Source organism: Haemaphysalis longicornis, unplaced genomic scaffold, assembly GCF_048455015.1.
Source record: "Haemaphysalis longicornis isolate Haplotype H1 unplaced genomic scaffold, Haemaphysalis longicornis Haplotype H1 scaffold_6, whole genome shotgun sequence".
NCBI classification, from domain to species: Eukaryota; Metazoa; Arthropoda; class Arachnida; order Ixodida; family Ixodidae; genus Haemaphysalis; species Haemaphysalis longicornis.
The window spans coordinates 35,319,819-35,341,593 of record NW_027526407.1 but is presented as its reverse complement, the minus strand read 5'-3'; the positions used below and the strand labels follow the sequence as shown (position 1 = coordinate 35,341,593).

General features: G+C 45.1%; 1 protein-coding gene across 1 annotated transcript; it reads right to left on the bottom strand.

Annotated features, from left to right (window-relative positions):
- Positions 1–5,894: 5,894 nt before the first annotated feature.
- Positions 5,895–17,000, bottom strand: LOC144142466 (uncharacterized). The gene is made up of 3 exons (XM_077674009.1): positions 16,843–17,000; positions 14,313–14,628; positions 5,895–6,279 (listed from the first exon to the last, which is right to left on the bottom strand). The coding sequence occupies exons 1-3, from the start codon at positions 16,916–16,918 to the stop codon at positions 5,910–5,912; spliced, it is 762 nt and encodes a 253-aa protein (XP_077530135.1). The 5' UTR covers positions 16,919–17,000; the 3' UTR covers positions 5,895–5,909.
- Between the last annotated feature and the right edge of the window lie 4,775 nt (positions 17,001–21,775).

Here is a 21,775-nt window from a genome sequence, read left to right as displayed (position 1 = left end):
TCTTTCTTGTGGTCCGCATCTGCGACGTTGACCTGCGAGGCAGTAAGGATGACACGGAGAGGGTAACAATTATGTTTAGCGTTAAATGGGTATAGGTCAAAATACTATCGCTGCTTGGGGTCACTATGATCTCATTCGTTCGTAACAAGCAGCAAAAAATACGATAGGTGGCAGATATCAGCGCGTGTCTTCGGTTTATATTGTGCTTCACAACAAAACGTAGCCTCTTGTGCTTTGTTAATTTGTTATTTCTGCCGGAAAATGGATTTGTCACCCACGATTGTTTGGTGACTTGGAATAATATACTACCGATTCTTGCTGGGGTGCAGCATTGTTTGAACCAAAAGGGTCGGCTTCATTTTGAGGAAACCTCTAAAAATAAACAATTTTACTAAGTATGGCAATCATTCCACGTAAAGCCTACCTTACATTCATGAAATATTGGACGATATATAGGGGGATGAAATTTAAACATTAGCTTGACTTTTCCATATAAGCTTTCAGTATTTTTGGTTCTTTCAAAACACAGGAATTCCGGTAGAACTTCCAGCGAAGCATATGTTCACAGCTATATAAGTCTGACGTGATTGTGACAGAACTTTCTACGCCAGCGGGAATACTTCGTTAATTACGGCATCTGCAGGTGGACAAGACCGCCCGCTGTCATTGTTTCATTTGAAGTTATTAGTATAATGCTGTACCCTCTCTAGGCACCGATTTGATATTAAAATTGTGTTTTAGTGCTTTTTCTTTACGTGTAGTACTGCTGCTACTTGCAATTGTATTTTTGCACTAAAATTAATAATGAAGCCTCAAGGCACATCACAAGCTCGAAGGAAATGATGATGCAAAATAAATGCGTATAGACGAAATAGGCCTACAGTAGTTGTAATCAACAACAAAAAATGGAAAAGAAACGAGTTATAAATGAGGAACTCACAATAAAATGTTATTAGTATGGTTAATATAACAGAAACAATTGTCATTTGTATATCTCCATATGCAAGTGACGTTGTACAGCCTGCAGCTTAATGAACGCATAATCGCTTTTTGATGCTGGTGCATGTTAATTTGTTTTCATCCATCTCCTTGTACATTACGCCACGACTTTCTTTTGTTTCTGAAGTTTTCGTGGATTTTATCTCCTAGTCTTTGTTTAATTTGAGGTGTCGAAGAAACTATTAGGTGCCACGAAAAAAAGCTCTGCATAATATTCTAACGCCTCAGTATTCACAAGAGAAGCTGTGTATGCACCGTTCTTTTCTAGGTGAGCTGCGAGCACCTAAAATAAAAAAGCGCGTTTTGATAATAATTCTATAGAGATTTGATTGATTGATTGTAGGGTTTGATGCGCCGACGCAACGCAGGCAATGAGGGGCGCCGTAGTGAAGGGCTCCAGATCAATTTTGACTACCGAGGGATTTTTAACGTGCGCAGAAACCTCGTACACGCGGGCGTTTTTGCTTTTCGCCTCCATCAGAAAAGCGGGCGCCGTGGCCGGGAATCGAACCAGCAACCTTGTACTCAGCAGCGCAATGCCTTAGTAGTAATTCCATAGAGAACAATGCCTTAGTAGTAATTCCATAGAGAAAGGGGGCACAACTCTATTCCATTGTTTTAGCGCCATCGTGTAAAACCACTAATTTTCTAAAAAAACATCCACTGTTCATTCCGCCGAAAACAGCCCACTGTTCATTCTGTCGAAAACAGCCCACTGATCCAACGGCAATGTCGCGACGCCTAAGGACTGTGGAAGCAAAACACCTGATAAAACGCGTAACACATAACCGAGGAATGCGAACAAACGGAAGTAGACCAGTAAGCTACATATGATATGGGCATGCTCTTATGACCTGTTTTAAATCACTCCGAGATCTGGTGTGGCCTAGGTTGAGAAACATTCCTTAAAAGAGATCCAGCGGGGCATGGGTTTGTGACCCGTTGTTGCTACTAAGAAGTTTTTTGTCAACACGGAAATTAAATACCTAAATTGATCAACAAACTTCAAAAGAGAAAATTTTCAGTCGTTGCAACTTTAGTAGTACAACAGTCCATCTGATATCATCATTTGTAGAAACATCGTTGGTCAGCGAGACAGACGTGTTTGGACAGGTGCCTGCTCAACAGAATACGAGTCTTTTTTCTCCCAGCCACTTACTCCGCCTCCAGGATATAGGCTGTATTTCTGCAGTTCAAAAATAAATTTAATGACGGAAGTAACTACCAGCTCCAATATCTCCATATACTAAAAGTAAAAAGTCTACTTGCCGATTTTTCGGTTGCTTGCCACGACGACTAATACAATAGCCAGTAAAAAAACGCGGCAAAATATTGTCGCCCCCATTCCGGCATTGAAATTGATGTGATAGATTACTGATGCAATCTTTAAAAAAATCACCGTGCAGTTTCGTGCTGCGCGGTAATACACCAGTTATAACATCGCCAGAGCTCCCGATAAAAGTGCGTAATCAATTTCCAGGGGAAATAAGGAAAATCGTCATTGCTGGCTTAGGGCTTGGTATAAAGTCTCTGGAATACCGGATGGGACAATGGACAATGTGCGCTCAAACAAGCCACCATGTATATCTGCTGCCCGAATCTCTTCGTGTCCGCCAGGTGATGGAGCAGGGTGTGAACAATGGGACTGAGACCCCTGTGGCCACGAACGAGGCCAAGTTTTTTGTTGGTTGCAATGGAGACAGCAGGCCGCAAATAAAGAAAAGGTGTTTTGAAAACACTGTTTCTCATGTTTGTCTAGTCATACACAGCGAAGCTGTTTACAGCTAGGGCTGTGTACAAATTTGTGGGCGAAAACTACGAGAGCTTTGGGTGTAAATGCGCACACTGTTCATAAGTTGTGTAGCCTCCGTAGTCATGTCTTGACGATACGGGAAGATATTTGCTGTGCATAACACGTTCATGTCGTGGAGTAATAAGAGACAAGAGCATTCTGTTTTCGACAGCGTGTTGTAGGCTTATATTGCAACAGAAGTACGACGTTCGAGCGAGAAATATAGACTAGGTAATATACTTAGGCCATGTATCATAAAATGTCAGATCTGTGGGTGTTAGGTTGTGGAATATGGATGAACCACGCGACGTTCGCGAAGGAGGGCGTCAACGAGTTCTGAAGGAAAGATGCGGCTTCGCTCACTGAGCACCTTTTGAAGAGCACCAGTGCAAAGTACTAAGTGTCGCCTCAGCAAGTAGCGCAGCTGGTTTGCCACCATACGGAAGTGGTTTAAGCCCACAATAAACCAGCGGTTGCCAGAATTTGTGGCAGGCAGAGGGTCACAGAGGTCAATTCCTACGCGTGGTTTTCAGCTTGACTTACCTTTCTCGTTTACCAGATAGCGGCCGAACGATATCGATGATTGCCTTTACCATACAAGCTAGACCCAGCGTATTTAACCTGGTAATCTCGCCGTGTTTCTGCGGATAGTTGAGAAAGAGCAACCGTGCTGACGTCACGAGCAGGGGAAGGCCTCCAGCTTACGTAGAGAAAACGGAAGGCACGGGATTCAGGTGGTTAAGTTTTTTTACGGAGAAATAAAACAAGCCCCACGGTTAAGTTACTCTACAGCGAAATAAAGCATACCCTGTGGTCAAGTTACTCTTCGGCAAAATAAGGCATAGCACGGCAAGAATCCAAGGCCAGGTCCCCTGACATGTCAAGAGCGCTACGCCAAGCGGCAGAGGTGGCAGGACGGCCGAAGCAGACAGATGCTTTCTTGAGCAGTCCCACAAAGATTATTTGCTTTATGTCTTCCTCGAAGCACGCCTGCAAGCAAGCGCCGACCAATCCTTCAGTGTATGAAGCCGAAAAGAAAGGTTCACAAGTGCGTCTTTTTTGGGGAGTGCTGAAAATTATTTCTTTGAATTTTGCATGACTTTAAGTTTGCTTTTCTGTGATGCGGTGAATTTTTCTGAATCACGCTATTTATACACTAAAAAAAACTGTGAGAAATTACAAAATCACGTGCTGTCACCGTTGGTTGATTGGCATACATTTTGGCATACATACATACATTGTATGTATGTATATGTATGTATACATGTATATGTATGTATATATGTATATGTATGTATACATACATTGGCATACATACAGCATACAAGAAAAATTCGTCCTGGTCCAGGATCCTGGATCCTGGACCAGGACGAATTTTTCTTCAACTGCGAAGTTTCCGAGAAAGCTGTATAGCTTTCCTTTGTAGCCGTATGGCTGCATTTAGGTGGATGTCAAACTTTTCTTTACAGAAACTTACTCCACCTTGGGGATTTCCCCTAAATCTGGTCGGTTTTATTTGAATGATTAGGTTCTTCAGTGTGACCAAGCACTTGACCCGGAACAAACGGTGCTTTAGGCATTGAGAAATTACACATTTTAAGCCAAAAGTTACACTGGCCATCTGAATCCTGTGTTTTGTGACGTTATCATGGGCGTACAAAGTCAGGTATCTTAAAAGAGTATAAGTATGTTGACTAGGGCTCCAGCGGATGGCGAAACTGCTTCTTTACTGTCAGTCCTCCACTATGGAACTACGATACTGCCAAGGACCATTGTTAGCACACACTTTCTTTTTGACGGGATTTGTACTTGGCTATTTTTGTTAAGATTCATAATAATCGCTTCAGCAAAACTTCGGCATGCTCATCAAACAAAGTCACAGAAGACACTGTCGCGTATCCCAGTTTGCCAGTGTAAGCTGAACGCGCGTTCCGGATTGCAGCGAAAGCCGTAATTGTGCGCGCAGTACGCAGCGGCACTTCTATGTTTACGTGCGAGTTCGTGACATCTTTTATTTACTCCACCATTCATGCTTCTACAAAAGGAATATGCATTACATTTAAGCGCAATAATATATATCAGCGGATTATAAGCCGTGCGTAACTTGCGTTTTATTTTGCCGGCCTATGCCAATCGTTCGGAAGCCCACAAGACGTCATATTTTATAGTGCAGGAAATGAGCTAGCGGGTCTCATGGCCATCTTTTTTTCACAATTATATAGCTAATTTTAGCGAGGTTTGCGTTACACGTTTGCCAGTGGTATTCTAGAAGAGAACTCTTTCGTATGAACCAAACTAGCATTTGGTTTTCATTGCCCCTTTAAAAGAATGATAAAAACTGGGGGGACGGGGCTACACAACTGCAGTTTGCAAAAGACTCCGCATGTATTTTGCCCTAGCACAGTACAAAATAAACATTCCGGCTGTTCAAGAGGATAGCGTTACTGTGTGCAGCTTTAGTGTTAGGAACAACTTTCTAGCTTCGAAAAAACTAGGGGAAGACTAATAAAAACAAAGACATATAATAACTGTACACACAACGAATGATTATAAGGCTAACAGCAAATGTACAAAGATATGGGAGACGAACGCTAAAAAAGAGCAGAGAATAGTCTGATGTAATGCGGGATCACTCATGCACTGATGAGAATAGGTGTGAACAGGGACATCTCATGAGTACAGAATTGGCGTGTCGGCATTGCACCATCGCTTGTAAATACCCATGTATTTGATAGTAACTCTCCAGAGAAGAAATACTTACGAAAATCGTATTGCTATTTATGCATGCGACAGCGGCTTCGGCGCTGTTGGCGGCTTTTTTGCCAAGGAGACCTTCCAGTACGAATGCAATGTCCCTGTGCAAAAGGGTAACTTACCTGGTTGTTGCTGTCGTCAATGCGGCTCTATCAACTAGCAGCAACTAGTTTTTTTTTTTTGGGTATTACCGTAGCTTCAAAAGCTCAAACACGGTATGCATCTTCCGGAGTGCGTGGATATTTTTAATTGATTTGCAGCATCACAACTCGCGCATGGCTGCAGGGTCTGCGCCTCTGTAACGGGGGGCAATGGTTTTTAACACTACACTGCGAAAAAAAAAACAAATACAGGTCACCTTTTTTTATAGAGGAAAATCGTTGTTTGTAGGTTTATTCTTTTCTTGGAAGGGGTATGACGGGGTTCTATTCTTTTCTTGAAAGGGTCCTGGCAAGGTTTTATTCTTTTCTTGATAGGGTCCTGCCGGGATATCATTGCGGTGAGGACACTGGTCTTTTGCCACGCAAACTTCCTTGAAGTATCGTTGAAGCTTTGCGTATCCGGGCTCGCAGACGCAGTCACCAGTGCGGCACTTATGTACACAGTCGACTGGATGTCGATGCTGGCACCTTGGTTGGCATGTAGATGGGCATGGATGAAACGTTGAGTGCTTAGGACACCTAGGTGGACAAACGTTTGCTGCGACGCACCCTCTTTTATTACGTCCCGGTTCCCTGTAAAGGAACACAAAAGAACACCATTGTTCTCTTTCTCGATTGTTTTGCCTCTGTTACTTGACGCCGTTACTTATCGTTGAAATCGCCGTATCTATGTCGAGAACACAGGAGCCCTTATCATGATTTTATGTGCTCTTGTACGCTGCAATATTTCTTAAATCGATGTAGGAAGGGCGTCTTTGAACCCAACATTCGTGGTTGAGGCGATTTGGTGTGATAGGTGGTTGTATCGTGCTTAGTAGGAAATTTTCTTAGTTGGAAACTAAAAAAATCACGGAGAAGCAAGAGCAGTTAGGGCGCATTCTTGATTTCACGCGCTTCACTATCGTCGCGAGTAATCTTAATTCTCGCTGTAGAGATGGTGAGCTTTTCCTGATTCTGAATTAATGGGATCAGAATGTCGCTCTTCAAAAAAGGAAGTCGTCTCGAAGTTCGCATTAGTAAAATTGTCACACCATGATTCTACTGAATAGTTTACGATTAAGGCAGCATTCTCAGCAGAACTCTAAAACAAAATGGTTTTACAACAGTGGCGTTATGGAGCGATGATATCCAGGTATTCTGCATAGAGTTTCTGCGGAGTAATCAGTATGCATACCATTCGTACCAGCTAAATTTCTTGCCACCCAGCGGAAGTCCCCTCTACGGCTATACCATGTTTCATTAGGAAGTGAGGAGCTAATAAAATCAAAGCAACTTCATATTTAATTGGATCAATTTAGTCCAGCACTTGGAATAAATAATGCGGCTTAACGAAGAGGTATATCTATTTCAGTATGGAAAATTGGCTGGCAATTACGATGCTCCCTAATGCGATATTTCGACGCAGCAGCAGTGCGCAGAGGCAGCACTCAATCGTGGGTTCTCTTGACGGCAGCGATGATGAGCGGCGCGAAGTGCGTCTCAGGAAGGGAGCGCGACCGTCGTCTTAGGCAGAGAACGCGCACCATCGTCCATAGGTCGGCAAAACAGAAAGAACTCACTCAAACTCAATCACACTTTTTTTTCATTCACGCTGTACTCAATCAAACTCAGACTCAAAAAGTTCGTCTGTTCACAAAATCACTCGTACTCACTCATCAAATACTCATTTGTAATCGTACTCACTTGTACTCAAATTCATTTGTCCTCACGAGTATTCGTACTCAATCTGTACTCATGAGTACTGAATATGTACTCATGAGTACTCACTCTGTACTCATGAGTACTCAATCTGTACTCATATGAGTACTCAATGAGTACTACTGCTCATGAGTACTACTCATGAGTTCTACTCATTCTGCACTCATGAGTACTACTCATTCTTCACTCATGAGTACTCCATCTGTACTCATAAGTACTCAATTTGTATTACTCACGAATAATCAAGTTATCTGCACTGTTAGCTAGGTCTTAGCTCGAATGAAAGACTAAGTAGAAAAAATAAATTGTTTAATTGGTTAGAAAAACACACGTTACAAATAAATAAGGACAGAGGAGGAAAACGTCTGACGCGGTGCACTGTCGTGGGGTGACTTACTGCGCGAAGGCAAGTACATGTGAGAAAGCGAAACGGAACGTAAGCACTTGCGTTGCGTCTGGCGTCTCCTCTTGTTCTCAGGCCGGGTCGGGCTCAGGGGAGCTCGGGGCTTGTCGGAGCGGCCGTGGCCGTAAACTGCGTTTTTCTGCATGTCTTCGGGTGGCAGCTTTTGTCGTCCGTTTTCTTGCTTGCACTACTGCTTGCACTACTGTACACAGGAGTGCATATATACTCAAGAGTGCAAGCACTCGGAAAAACAGTATTCATGAGTATTGTACTCATGAGTGCTGTGTACTCATGAGTGCTGTATACTCATGAGTACTGTGTACTCATGAGTACTGTGTACTCATGAGTACTCATACTCATGAGTACTCAAACTCACGAGTGCTCATACTCATGAATACTGTACTCATGAGTACTCATACTCATCAGTAGTGTACTCATGAGTACTGTTCTCACGAGTAGTGGCCTTACCCTTGTACTCACTCGTCATCGTACTCACTGTTTTTGAAATGCAGAGCGTTTCTTAGCCTCGCTTGTTCCTGCGTAAGACGGTGTCAACAGTTTAGCGTCCGAAGCAGGTGCGCCTCTCCTTCCCTCCTCTCTCTCAACAGCAGCTGGCGCGCGTATGCGTCGTAGTCAGCCCGTTCACTCCGTCGCGGTCTCGGCGTAACAGGTGCGTCATAGGAGTGCGGTGGTGCGTGGAAGGGCGCGCGCTGCTTGCGCATGCGCGCTCTCCCCCCCCCCCCCCCCCGTACTGCTCTCCCTCTACTGCGCGCGCTGCAAACATAGCGGCTAGCGGTCGCTCGTGTTTCAGTCACTGCGTTGCTCCTTCCTTCCTTGGTTGACGCTCGTGCCCACGTTTACTCGTGTCTGCTACTCCAGCATCACGGAAGAAGCGATGGAAGCAACACTGCCTTCAATCAGCACTGAGGCCCCAATGCTCTGCATTTACTCGTGTTCCCCTCGCGGGAAGGCGCGGGAATTTTTTTTTCTGGGTGTGTGATGACTCATCATCGTACTCACTCGTGAGTTTGAGTACAAATGAGTACAAATAAGTGTACTCACTCGTGAGTTTGAGTAGAAATGAGTACAAATGAGTGTACTCACGAGTGAGTACGCTGACCTATGCCATCTTCACCGGTACGCCCCTCCCTCTATACCCCCCCCCTACCCCGCGCGCACGTTTTCGCCAGCGTCGCGCAGAGGAGCGTCACGTGCGGGCATAGCATGCTGTCTCCTCCTCCCGCAACACACACTTTCAGAGGGCGCTCGTGGCGCCACGGTGAACCGCCATTTGTTCACGATTTCGGGACACTCTCCTTTTTACATCATACGGCCTCTCCTCCCCCACCGCACACTTTCGGAGAGCGTTCCGCCACCACAGAGAAACGTGCTCCCCTTACAATTGCGTGCCCCCTCCTCCTTTGCTTTCTTTCACTATTCGGTCTTACCATCGTTCACTCGGTTACAACTGTGACGCGGCTCACCCCAGATACGTTCGCCAAGGGCTTTGTAGTAAAAAAAGTGGCAGTTGCTTAGCGTAAGCTAAGGTTCAGCTGGTTAATTTAGGTTTCCTGGTTGCAGAGGATTAGCTCGTTATCATGCTTACTCTAGCTTAAACCATTTCCAATCTAATCCAATTCAATCCAGTTTAGTCCAGTCCATTCCGGTCCAGTCCAGTCCAGTCCAGTCCAGTGCAGTCACTGCTCCTCGAGCATGCGCAGAACGGCTCTCCGGGAGCCACGCGAAACGGCTATCAAGCGGCTCCAGCGTAGCGTCAAACTTGGCTACTGCGCTACGGCGGCGCAGAGCTAGGCACGCGCTTGGCGGCAGTGCGTCTGCCGCGGCTATGACGTCACTCCTCTGGAATCCGCAGACCGGCAAATGTGCAGACACAATTCTCTACACACCCGTACTCCTATTGAATTGGATTTCAATCCAATTTAATCTAATTCAATCCAATCCAAATTCAATCCAAACCAATCCAATCCAAGCCAATTCAATCCGATCCGATCCAAACCAATTCAATGCTCCTTGCGCTTGCGCTGAACGGCCGTTCACGACACACGCGAAACCGCTCAACCTCGGCCACTGTATCTTACGCTAGAAAACCCTTACAGAAGGACCGAGACGTATTCTAAATCGCCGTGTACTCAATATAACCAAAGCAGCGCGTGCTTAATAACAATCTCGTGGCGCACTGAAACTGCTCAGTAATTTACTGTGTTTTTGTTCCGATCATTTTGACACCAACGAGGGCATACCGAAAGGAAAAAGGGGTCGTAGGAGCACTTTGTATTCTAAGTAGGCATATTCAAAATGGCTTTGTGTTTTACCTTTGTTCAAGCAAGTTTTTGTTTCCATCACAACTTTAGTCAGGCATTCTTTTAGGCTGTAACATTATTGGTGTGTGACTTTTTATACGAAGATTGCAACATTCACAACAGGCTGTCTTAACATTTCATACCTTCTGTTTTACTGGAAACATAGCCTCGACAGAGCACTCGCAGGCAGATAAAAGTTGATGCAAATTTTGACCAGGCCATAATAACAATGTCCACCACATAGCATAAACAGCGCACAAGCAAAAGTCGAAAAAGCATCTGTCTGGGTGTTTTCTTCTGCACTCTTTTCTCTATCCTTCTTTGGTCAATGCGCTTTCATACAAAGCTGTACAATGGTAATTGGGAAGCTGTTTAGGTGAGCGGTATCCTTCAGTCGCCATAAAAACACTCAAAAAGTGAGGGAAAGTAGCTAGGAGGCTTAGGGAGGTCCCGGTTAGTCGAACCCGCAATTATGAATATGATTAGGGAGGTCCCGGGAGTCGAACCCGCGACCTTTTGCTATGAAACCCGCAACCTGACCACTCGGCCACCCGGAACGCCCGAGAGGTATGGGTTGCGGCGTCGGATAACAATTACATGTGCAGCGAACTGGACAGAAAAAAAAGATTGTGTTGGCACGCAGTGCGCTAAACGTGCGAGGAAGGAAAGTTAAATAGGAAATTTCACAGGTATTACAGCCAAATGGGTTAAGTTTGAAGCGAAAAAACAACAACGATTTGAGGCGCCCATAGAGTGCAAAAACCATTTCATCTCGCCTTATCAGGCTCCCTCATTACGATGCGGGAAGGCAAATATACCCATTGCCTTGGGATGCCAGTAATAAATAACAAACGAAAGAAAAAGAGATAACCTAACCGGCGAAATTAGGCACCCCTAAAGGATGTTAAATGCCGCCGCCCCACGAAACCAAACTGGGAGAACCGAAGAATAAACGCTTCCTGTGGTCGGAAGCTGAGCTTGGTCTATCGCGTCTTGAAAGCGGCTTCTATGAAATTGCGTTCGTGGCGGGGCCTCTCGCGTGCTGTTCTCGCCAGTTCTCGTGCGTCCGCTCCTGAACATAGAGTTTCATACTAATATATACTACAGGGAAATCCGGAGCTGCATTCGCGAGCCGCCGTGGGCAGCGCCATTGCAGCTAGCGACGTTCCTCGCCTCCTTGGCTTGGTTAGCCACATGGCTTCTATTTCGTCTTGAAGCCGAAATCCATAACAACTGGTAACATCATTTTTGTTCATCTTCCATGAAGCTTCTATATATTCCCTGAAAAATACATCTTTCAGGAGGTTTAATTTTAAAATAACAAAACAAAATCGATTAATCTTCTGCAGTGATATTGTTGCATTTTTGCAGCCAGAGGCAACTTTTCAGCCTGTTCGTGAGCCATGCCAAGGACAAGCATAGAACGTGCTTGCCCGGTACATGACGGAACGCTCACTGGAGCGCGGCTCCCCTAGACAGTGGCGCCAGATTTCTCTCTAGTGTATATTAGTATGAAACTCTATGCTCCTGAAGGAGGGGAACGGGCGCCGAGTTGGCGCTACAGACGCCGAGTTCACGCTGCAGTTGACAAGTTACCGCTACAGACGCCGAGCTTGCGAAGCCGGTTGTCGGGTTCTAGTGCGTGCTAATGCGGTCCGCATCGGGAGAGATGCGCAAGAGTGCGGACAAAATGATCCGGACCTGCCAATTATGAAGAACTTTCAGTAGCAAGTTTGGAAATAAATGAGAAGAGCAACAGCCAGATCTCCAAAGAAGGGAGCGGGGTCGCCAGCTCTGCTACATCCTTAGCCTTGCACCACTAGTGCAAGCTGCATCAATTTTTTCTTGCCAGTTTTGGGCCAAAACATGCAAACCAAAACGGAGGTAAATGCACTGGCACCAGTTTTGAAGCATCTGGAAGAACAGTGTGGCCGCCACAGGTTGGCGCTTCCGCTGGGTGAGGTGGACCTTCTGTTTTTACGCTTCAACGTGGCTACCCACATGCCCACTGTCGGCGTCTAACGAGCTTCCCAAAGCAGACGCGCAGTTTTTGTTCCTCTACCCTTGAAGTTCACTAACTGGCTAAAGGTGAAGGCTCTCCGGAGCAGGTGCCGTAGAGTGTGCGTCGTACAGCTCGTCGTTCTCGCGTTACAACAAGCCACCAACATAGGATCGCTTGTTGTGTACAGGGTCTGACGGCGTTGTTTCACTCCTTACCTGCAATATAGGTCGCGGCTAATTTTATCCGGCTGCTGATCGGGGTGATGACGGCACACTACGCGGAAGCAGCTTAGACGACCTAACGTCAGCAATAACTGGAGCGGCTTTACAGCGTTCATCCTACTTTGCCGTGGTCGACAGCAGCTCCGACAGTCAGCCCAAACAAGGCAAAATATTCATCGACAAAAGTGACTGATCCAGACACGAGCTATCGAGTCTAGAAAAGATTTTGCACAGTTAAGGGAAGAGATGAAAGCACTACTCCGGCATAATAGCACCCCGAAGGCTGAGAATGAAAGGCTCACGAAGACAGAAGAACTGGTGCAGCATCACAGGCCGAATATCTTAAAACTAAGGGGTATCCAACACGGCGAGCTAGAGAATAGGGATGATGCGGTGGTACTGGTAAAAAAATCTGTGAAACAGTTCATGCAGGTGTTCAAAAATGACTGTGACGCTTTTCACTGGGTCCCGACATGAAAACGCGATGTACAGAACATCGTTGCTCTGTTTGTGCGTAGGGGTAGACGCGATGATGTACTTGCGAAGGTTAGGAGGAAAAAACTGACGTGCAGAAAACTCGGCTTCTTCTCTGATCACCAAGGCCACGTTTACGAATACCTAACGCAAACGAACAAAAAACGACTCGGCGCTGCCCACAAAAAGCTGTTTGAAGAGTAATGGAAGCTTGTGTGTGCAACAAACAGGGAGGTTTGTGACTCGGAAGGACGAAATTGCACAAATTATACAAATTACATCCCAGCGTAACCTCTCAAAATCACATGGGTGCCTTCACTGGCGTTTTCAATGATAGCGTCATGGTAACAGTAGCGGTTTTTTCATAAAACGCAGGGATGAAAGTGGCGCATATTACAGTTTTCAGCGCCTGAGCGGACAATGTTTTGGTTTAAAAGTTTTTTCGGCACTTCAGATTGTTCCAAAAAGCGGAAAAAACACAGTTCACGAGTTACACCTTCTGTCTTCGACTGACACTCAATTTAGGCTCTCTTCTTCACTGAAACCTGGTTTTCCAGGCGTGACTTCACTCCATTTTCCAGTGGGGACCTTGTTCAGTATCTATTAAGAAAAACAAAGAGGCGGTGTCGTCGCAATGTTCGTAAATGATAAGCTAAGTTTTACTTTGGTTGCAGGGACTTCTCTAATTGCTGAAGCTATCGAGCGCATAACAATGCGTACAATAGAACGTAAAATGACCGCAGTTTATAGGCGTCCCACTGGTGATAAGGGAAAATTTTTCAGCTTCCTGGAACACCTTTTGACATGTTTGCGCCTTAAATTACCCGTTCATTATGATAGGTGATGTGAAAATAAAGTTGATAGCAGAAAATGCATGGCCGTCGTCAACAACACCACCGTCAACAACCTTTACCTCACCAACGCTTAGAGGCGAAGTACCTCTTGCTCGGAGGCATGTCACTTGTTCGTGCCCCGTCCCCAGTGCCTCTGATGATGATTGTGTCAAAATGACCCTAGGGATTGGCCAACCAAAGAATCCATCACGAGGCAGCTTCGCGTTCAACCACCGTCGTCACCTTCCCGTAGGGAAACCGCTGAAGAAGGAAAAGGACAAGAAGAAAAAGCTGCGAAGAGGAGGGCTTTGACGTTGCTCTCAGCCGGTGCGCCAACGTCAACAACCTTTACCTCACCAACGCTGACGGAGACTACCGATTCGACCACAGAGACGACAACCTCGGCAAGAACATGATGTATGAGTTTTGCGACTTGAGAACCACCGCCTACTCACCGTAACACAACAGTACTTGCGTGCCTTTGCCACCGGTGTGGACCCGGACGCGGAATTCCCTCTGGCGCTACTAAACACCAGATGACTCAACATAACGGCAACACAATATAACCACACGGAACCCCCATGATGCTTCGAATCCTCATCATGGTTCCCCACGGGAAGATGGTGTAATTTTGTTATTACAATGTCCACCTACCTCACATAGCCAGGAGGGCAGGTGCATCCAACCACACACGGCTTATTTCGGCAGCGTAGTGGGATAGGTCTGTTGCAGGTTATGTTGCACGCCGAGCCACACGGGTTAAAATCCAGTTTTAGTTCCGGGTCACAGCTCTTACACTCCTCTTTAGTGATGCATTTGTCCCATGCGTTGCGTATGTATCCCTTCTTGCATACGCATTTCCGCTTTTTGTCCAGAAACCTTGGCATCGTTAGTTTTGGATGACAAAAAGTGTCGCGTCGTGCCAGGAACCTCACGTGTCTTTCGGGATGTTGGCATTTGTGAGGTTTACCTACGGAATCATATAAAAGACACCGATGAGAAAATAGGAGAAAAACAGGCATACGGCGTATCTTCGCCTATGCCAATAAAAAAGGCTAATTCTTGTCATCGAATAAAGCAAAAATAGTAATTTTTCCCTGCCGTGTTATCTAGCTTTTTCTCCATTTACGCTCGGCTTTCTCTATAGAGATTAGTTGAGAGAAGCCTGTTTTTGTAAGTACTTCGGCAGCGATGGGTGTCTCGTATATACCATTCACATTGTAGAGATATGAGCATTTACGTTCCAGGGAAGTGTGAAAAAGTTAAAAGAATATTCCAAATTTAGAAATTTCAAAAAATGACACAATAAAGTTCAGAAGAATATTAACTATAGGGCCATTCCTGTGCTCATTTGGAGGAGTAACTAAATATACCACATAATAAAGTTCCTATTTTCTTCAATGTTCTCCTATACAAAAGCGTGAGATGTACTTGCATTTTTTGACAACGCGATAGTGTAAGCCTTCTTTCTGTCTAAGGACGTGCAAAAATACCAACTAAGCATTACGCATGCTTTGTAGATTTGCTCGTTCGCTACAATTGTTAAGCAGATATAAATGCAAAAATTAGGGAAACTTTACATATCGTGTTTTAGGGTGGAACTATTGTACCTGTGTTCAATAATATTAACAAATATTATTATTGGTAATAATATCAGAGCTCCAAGTCGCGATAATCGGTGATATTTGAAGGGAATACAAAGATGCTTTCAAAGTATCAAATTCAACCATGCTTTTACTATTCAAGGAAGTGTTTCGCACTCGATAGCTGGTGCCGTAAAAGCCATAAAATTTACTTAAGATATAGTAGGTTATATTCTCCATCGGAAGTTCTGAAAGTTATCCAATCAACGGTAAATTATAAGCACTGGCGGCAGGCATTACAGGGAATTTGGCGATAAATTACTATATTATTGACAAAAAGAACTCCGGATGATCCCTGAAGGCGAGTGGCCTATGTTACACAATAAAGGGAATATTGGGCCAATCACACCAATCAAGGGAAATGACTATCAGAAACATTCGAGTCGCTCGGCCAAGTAACCTTGGATTTCGAATAAAATCCTTCACCTCCGCGAGGATGTTTATATGGACTAAACTTTTATGAAGCGTGACGTGAGTTCTGTGGTGTGGAAGCGAAATTCCGTTGTCTTCTGGGTACAAGCCAATCATTTAATGTGTCGGGCCGAGATCGAGTTACCCCAATCAGGTCAATCAGCTTTATGTCAAAACCAGTGATATTTTTAACTGCCAAATGTTCTGTTATCTCACCTTTGCGGATTTAATTTGTAAATACGCGTGGATTGGTACACTTTAAACGTGTTCACAGGAGGGTAGTGAGATATCAACGCGTTTGCTTACCGTTTACCGTCGAACCGGAAGTAGCAGGCGTACACTTACCTTGCAACAAAATATCGCCGTGTGAATTACCGCCATATGCGAACAGATAGTTCCAAAATATTAGTTATATTTTTCGTATATTCACATGCGGGGATCGCCGGCGCGTGTATCCCATCAGCAAATACGGAAAGTTGCGTTTGGCAAGACTAGCCTGTGCGACGACCGTACTGATATCGGTATATATTGTTCGCATTCGGCCCGAAAAGCCCCACATACTCACCTGCATGCGTATGTTGACCCCTCTTCCCGAAAATAGAAACGAAGAAGCTCAAAGAAGACATTTTTGGGGGTCACATGGAGGAAGCACCAGCGTCTAGCTTCAATCTACGGATAATTCAGAAGCGCTGTTTTAGCGTTCTGAAACAGCTGGTAGGTTTCGTGGCGCCTAATCTCAAGGATTCGTCAAAGCTTGAATTGGACCCCTACCACGAAGAAGGTAAATTTAAACGCAATTTTTTTTGTTCCTATGGTGGTCAATAGACGTTTGGAAAATATCATCAAGTGAACTCTCAATGCTAAGTACAATCATCAAAAAAAATTCAAGTGGTTTTTCAAAGGCATAATATGGGGCTACATGGCAATGCGATACATTATTTTCGCTCCTGTCAATAAAAACAGCAATTAAAATTACAACGCAAAAAATTTTGCCGAACAGGAGTGGTCACCCTAACAAGTACTAGATATGCAGGCTGGAGTCGCATCTTGTACTTATCCAAAGCTGAAATAGCATACGCGATGTGTACCTTCAGTGGTTTTCTTAAGTAAGAAATCAATATTCTACTTGCCTTTTTCCTGGTTACTCTCAACCATTAGAAAAACAATTGCGAGCAAAATAACACGGTAAGCAGCTGGGCTTCCCATCTCTTCCTTCAAATTAGGGCGCTAGATTACTGCTATGCTCTGAATACCAGTAACCTGCATGTCTTAAGCCACCCTCAAAAGACGCTTCGGAAAATGTCTGCATTGTTTCTTGTGACGTGCGTCATCAATTCTGCCATGAAATAAACGGAAACAAGTGTACTGCTGGGGAACCAATTGTTTATTTAGTGGCTAAGGACAGCAGGACATGTGGATTGAAACTTGCGAGTACGTCTTTCGTAAATCAGAATCCCTGCCTGTATATTAGATGATTGATTAGGGCCAGAAGAATAGGTTTCTAATCCCGTAGCGGGACTCAAAAATTTACTTTTTTTTTTGCATAGGCAACAAAACATACCAAATCAATCAGCAAAATTTAACTTCAATAGCACTGCTTCAAGAGAGTGCTCTCTCCTGGAAGTACTTCTTTTAGATTCCCTAAAATAAGTCGTGTGAATTGTTAATCTGTCTTAAAAGTAGGACAGAATGAGGAAAGCGGCATAGTTTCACCTGGAGAAAGCTGCAGAAAATTTTCCAAGCAAACAAAATATAAACTAATGTTTTCACCAAACCTACTTCAGTGCCCAGAGCTTCTAATAAAAAAAGATTTTCTAGCGTAAAAAAGAAAAACAAATGTCCGAACACCAGTGGCGTGTGTATTCAACTGGCAAATCATAGAAATTTTAACGGCGAAGCTGTTTAGCAGGTCATACATTTTCGTGTCCGCAGTTCAAAATACCGACAAAATGCCGAGAGCAGGCACGTAAGCAGTGCCTCGCGGCGACCGCCCGGCAGTTAAACATCCCAAAAGCTGCCGAAGACTCCTGTGTGCGTGCCTCGAGACGACCGATTAGAATCCCTGGCGCCCGTTGGCAAACCAAGCATGCCCACTTAGGGAGATTGGTGGAGCAAAGATTTCGGCGGCCGCCCGGTAATTAAAAACCAAGCAAATGCCGATCGCTCGTGTGTGCGTGCCTTGCGACTGTCACCCAGCATCCGTGGCGCACGTTTTTCAAGCTAAGCATAAAAGGGTTGAGAGTTGGGCGAGTTGGTAATGATGCATTTTGAAAAACAAACTGCGCACAAATTAACTGGGACAAGAACACATGAAGACGGCGCACGCGCTTGTGCCGTCTTCATGTGTTCTTGTTCCAGTTAATTTGCGCGCAGTTTGTTTTTCGAGATGCAAGCTAAGCATACCCAATTGGAGGATTGGCCAAGATTGCAGCGACTGCGCAGCAGTTAAAAAAAACCCACGAAAATATCGAGCGCTCGTGTGCGCGTGCCTTGCAACGACCGCCCGGCATCCCCGGCGTGCGTTTGTCAAGCCAAGCATACCCACTTGTGGGATTAACCAAGATTGGCGAAATGAAATCCAGCTTTCGCTGTAATATCGGCAACACTTCCTCGCAACGAGTTACCACGGGACAGCGTACGCCCCTCCGAGGTAATGTCCAATTATTATCACTTTCAATAAAGGAAGGAAGCTCACACGCGCAGCAACAATGATGGCGTAAGGGCCGTTGCGGCAGCGAAAAATGAGCAAATCGGCTGCAATCGTGGACTTAAACCATCCTGATGGTCGTGAAGGCCGCGTACAGCTTCGCTACACTTCAATTCTCACGCGTTAGTGGGATCTTCCTTCATTTCTTAGAACTTGCGGCTAAAATTGATAGGTATCAGAAACCCACGACCTAATGACATTAAAAAGAGCCCAAGGGAGATTGCGATGTGATGACAAATCAGTTTCAAATAATGAAGGAATGATTGACAACGGTTATGGAACAAATACCGTTTTCGCGCAAACACACTGTTTGAAAAAAATACAAGTACACCATACTGTCACTTGTAGAACGAAGAAATAAAAGCCTTGAAATAAAGCCGCTTTGGCGCAACTTTTATTTGGGGCGGTATTTTCGTAACTGTCCCTCTTGAAAACGTCCCTTTCGCGTCCCTTTCATCGTGACGTACTTCCGGTTAAGCAGTGGGCCTTTGATAATACCGCCACTGTTCTTGAAAAAGCATTTTAAATAACTAAAACCATCGCAGACAATCTTTTATGTGTTTATTGGAACGTATTTTGAAAATATAAACGGGGTGAGATTTTTTTTTATACGACGTTGAAAATTTTCACCGCAAGGGGACGAAACTACCAGCTGCAGCCAGCTGTTTCCTGTGACAGTGAAGTTTCCAGTGAAGTTTCCTGAACAATGCTGCGGCTGCTCAGTTTTTTGCCCTTGGACTCCGTTTTGGGGTCGGTGACAATGCCCGTGTATCAAGATAACCCTCCCGTTACGTATTTTGGCATCGATGCTCTTGCGGCATGCTGACGGGGGCTGTTTCAAGAACCTGCAATGGTGCGTTACGTCGTTGACATTTTCGTGGTGCTCTACGAGTGAAAAATGTGTAATGGGGGGTGGGTGATTTTCGTTTCTTGACTTACCTGTTGCGCGTGAAGTCTAAGAACGTTAGGCTGGTATGTGTATGCGTAAAGCACCAATAAAATATTATAAATGTCATGCCGAGTGCTTGTGTAATTTTTTTGCCGTCTGCTGGACAGCTATCAAGCTCGCAGACGATCGTTTATTCCATAGCACCTGCCAACCGTTAGCTAGATCGCAGACGATAGTTTATTTCACTGTGTAATGGCGGCGGAGTAGATGCACAGGCTCACGGAGCGCTGCGACAGTGATTTCCTTCCTTCGTAACCGACCGCTGACCGAAAGTGACCGGTAGCGAAGAAACGAAGGGCGCATAACAATTGCTCGTCCACGCTGAGCCCGCGCGTCCGCCGACCAAGTTCGTCCCGGAGCTCGTTGCACAGCCACTGCAGTGCACGGTCCTCTTTGAGAAGCGGAAATGCTGGCGGAATGCTTCTAGGGGCATATCGAGCGTGTCTAAATTGCCTCTCGACCGCTTGTTCCGCCGGCGAACCAACAACAACGCGATACTCGGCTTTCAAAAACGGTCTATTTAAAATTCAAATCGCCTGTTCGAAGAAGCCACGGTCAAACGCAGTAGGTCCGCCGCGTTTGCGTTACGTCACATCCGGTTGTTTGCTTTTAGCCAATCAAGGCTCGCTCAAAAGGGACGCTTTTGAAAGGGACACAAAAGGGACAAAACACGAAAATACCGCCCCTGAACTAATCCACAGGAAAAGCACAAGCGTCGATGAACCATTTAAACAAAGTGATTGCTCAGGAAATAACCAGCCAATTGTATAACGGGGGTTTGTTCAGCGTGCATTTACCTTGAAGAACCGTTCCTCCGAGAAACATGCAACCAGACCAAGAACATTATCGACAACATAAAAATATTCTGATAGCCTTTCTATGCTTTGGCGAATTCCTTCAATTTGAGCGAGAAAATTTTGTACAGTCTTGGGGACCTTGCAGAAAACGCACTTGATAATCAGCTGTGAGCTCCTTACTGCTGCTGTCTTCTTCACTAGCGTATACACTGAGCTGGTATGTTGTTAGTCCACCTGACCTCCTGACGGTTTAGCCTAATGACGGTTGAGGACACCTGGCGGTTCAGCCTAACGACCTTCCAAATTTTATAACACAAAGTACATCGACGTGCGGTGAACACATTACCACATTAGGCTTGGAAGCGTAACGTAAGTCCACTCGAGGTCGTTGTAAACCCCGATAAAGCGTACAATCACCCAATGTACCCATTTGCAGTCTCCCCCATTCGGCGCCACATGCCGGTCAGCGCCAATATGGGCACTGATCTGGGATATACCAGCGTTCAAATCCAACAGACTTTGTTGACAGGGTTCCGGCTCTCAATAGTTGAGATAATTGTTGAGTTCTCACCACGGAAATCTGGGGACGGCGTCTTTAGGCCAACCAAAAAGATTCATGCGTGATAACCTCAGATATTATTTGTTACGACCTGGCGTTGAAATTTGTTTTGAAGTGCAGCGTCGTGGTCAGGGGAATTGGTATTTCGTGACGCTCTAACAAGGTAAAGCAAGCACTTTCGGGAGCATGTTCTCAAGATCCCAGAGGCAACTTCCGCTGAACACTGTGCTAATCTCGAATAGTTTACAAACAGGCAGTACTTACCAATAAAAATAAATGGTCACAAGCCTGAATAATTACGGCGAGAAACATCGCCCTCACCTCAGCTCAGAGGGTGGCCAAGTGTACGATTCGTTTTCGCAGGCCTCCCAAATGTAGGAAACGGGCACGATCCCTTACTACTTAGCGCCTTTTTTGAGCCCGAAAATATGCCAGCGCTGTCTATCTGCCGACAACCAACTCGCTAAATTACAGAGATTTGTTATTTCCCGCACACAGAGTGGGTGGTGCTTGGCGTGTCCACCTTCGTTTTACCACCATAGGCAGTGGTTCACTCTTTCTGAACGTAGCAGCTTTCCTGGCCAATGCGGTTTATCAGCGTGAGCATGTGTGTTCGCGTCAGTTCGCGTCACGAGCGCCACCGCGTAACTGTATACAAAGCGAGGAGTTTCCTCTCTGTCTGTGCTGCGCTCTTTCTTGAGGTAGGGGGTGTAGGCTCTCCGTGGCCGCTTGGAGTGGGTAAAACCAGGCAAGAGCCCTTGAATACAGTCTTTTATCACTGAGCGCAGTTGAATTAGTATTTTTTTATTTTTTTGTCAATTTTAAGTTAACTTCATTCACCTTCTTGAAGCAAGATATCTTCATGCTCCAGGGCGTGTTGCCGATTCTTTATTTGGGAGTACTTCTCAATACATGAACTCCTTTCTGATAAGACGAAAAACTGTCATTGTCCTTTAGATTTCGTCTTAGTGTGAGTTCTCTGTATAAGGTTTTTGGAATACCAACGGAAGCAAACAACCCTTAAAGACACGTAGCGTTTCAGAGTAAATGG

Coding starts and splice junctions, on each gene's coding strand:
- LOC144142466 (XM_077674009.1), bottom strand. CDS start 16,918: ATGGGAAGCCCAGCTGCTTACCGTGTTATTTTGCTCGCAATTGTTTTT. Junction 14,629..16,842: donor TGAGAGTAACCAGGAAAAAG/GCAAGTAGAATA, acceptor ATGATTCCGTAG/GTAAACCTCACAAATGCCAA. Junction 6,280..14,312: donor TGCCCTCCTGGCTATGTGAG/GTAGGTGGACAT, acceptor GTTCCTTTACAG/GGAACCGGGACGTAATAAAA.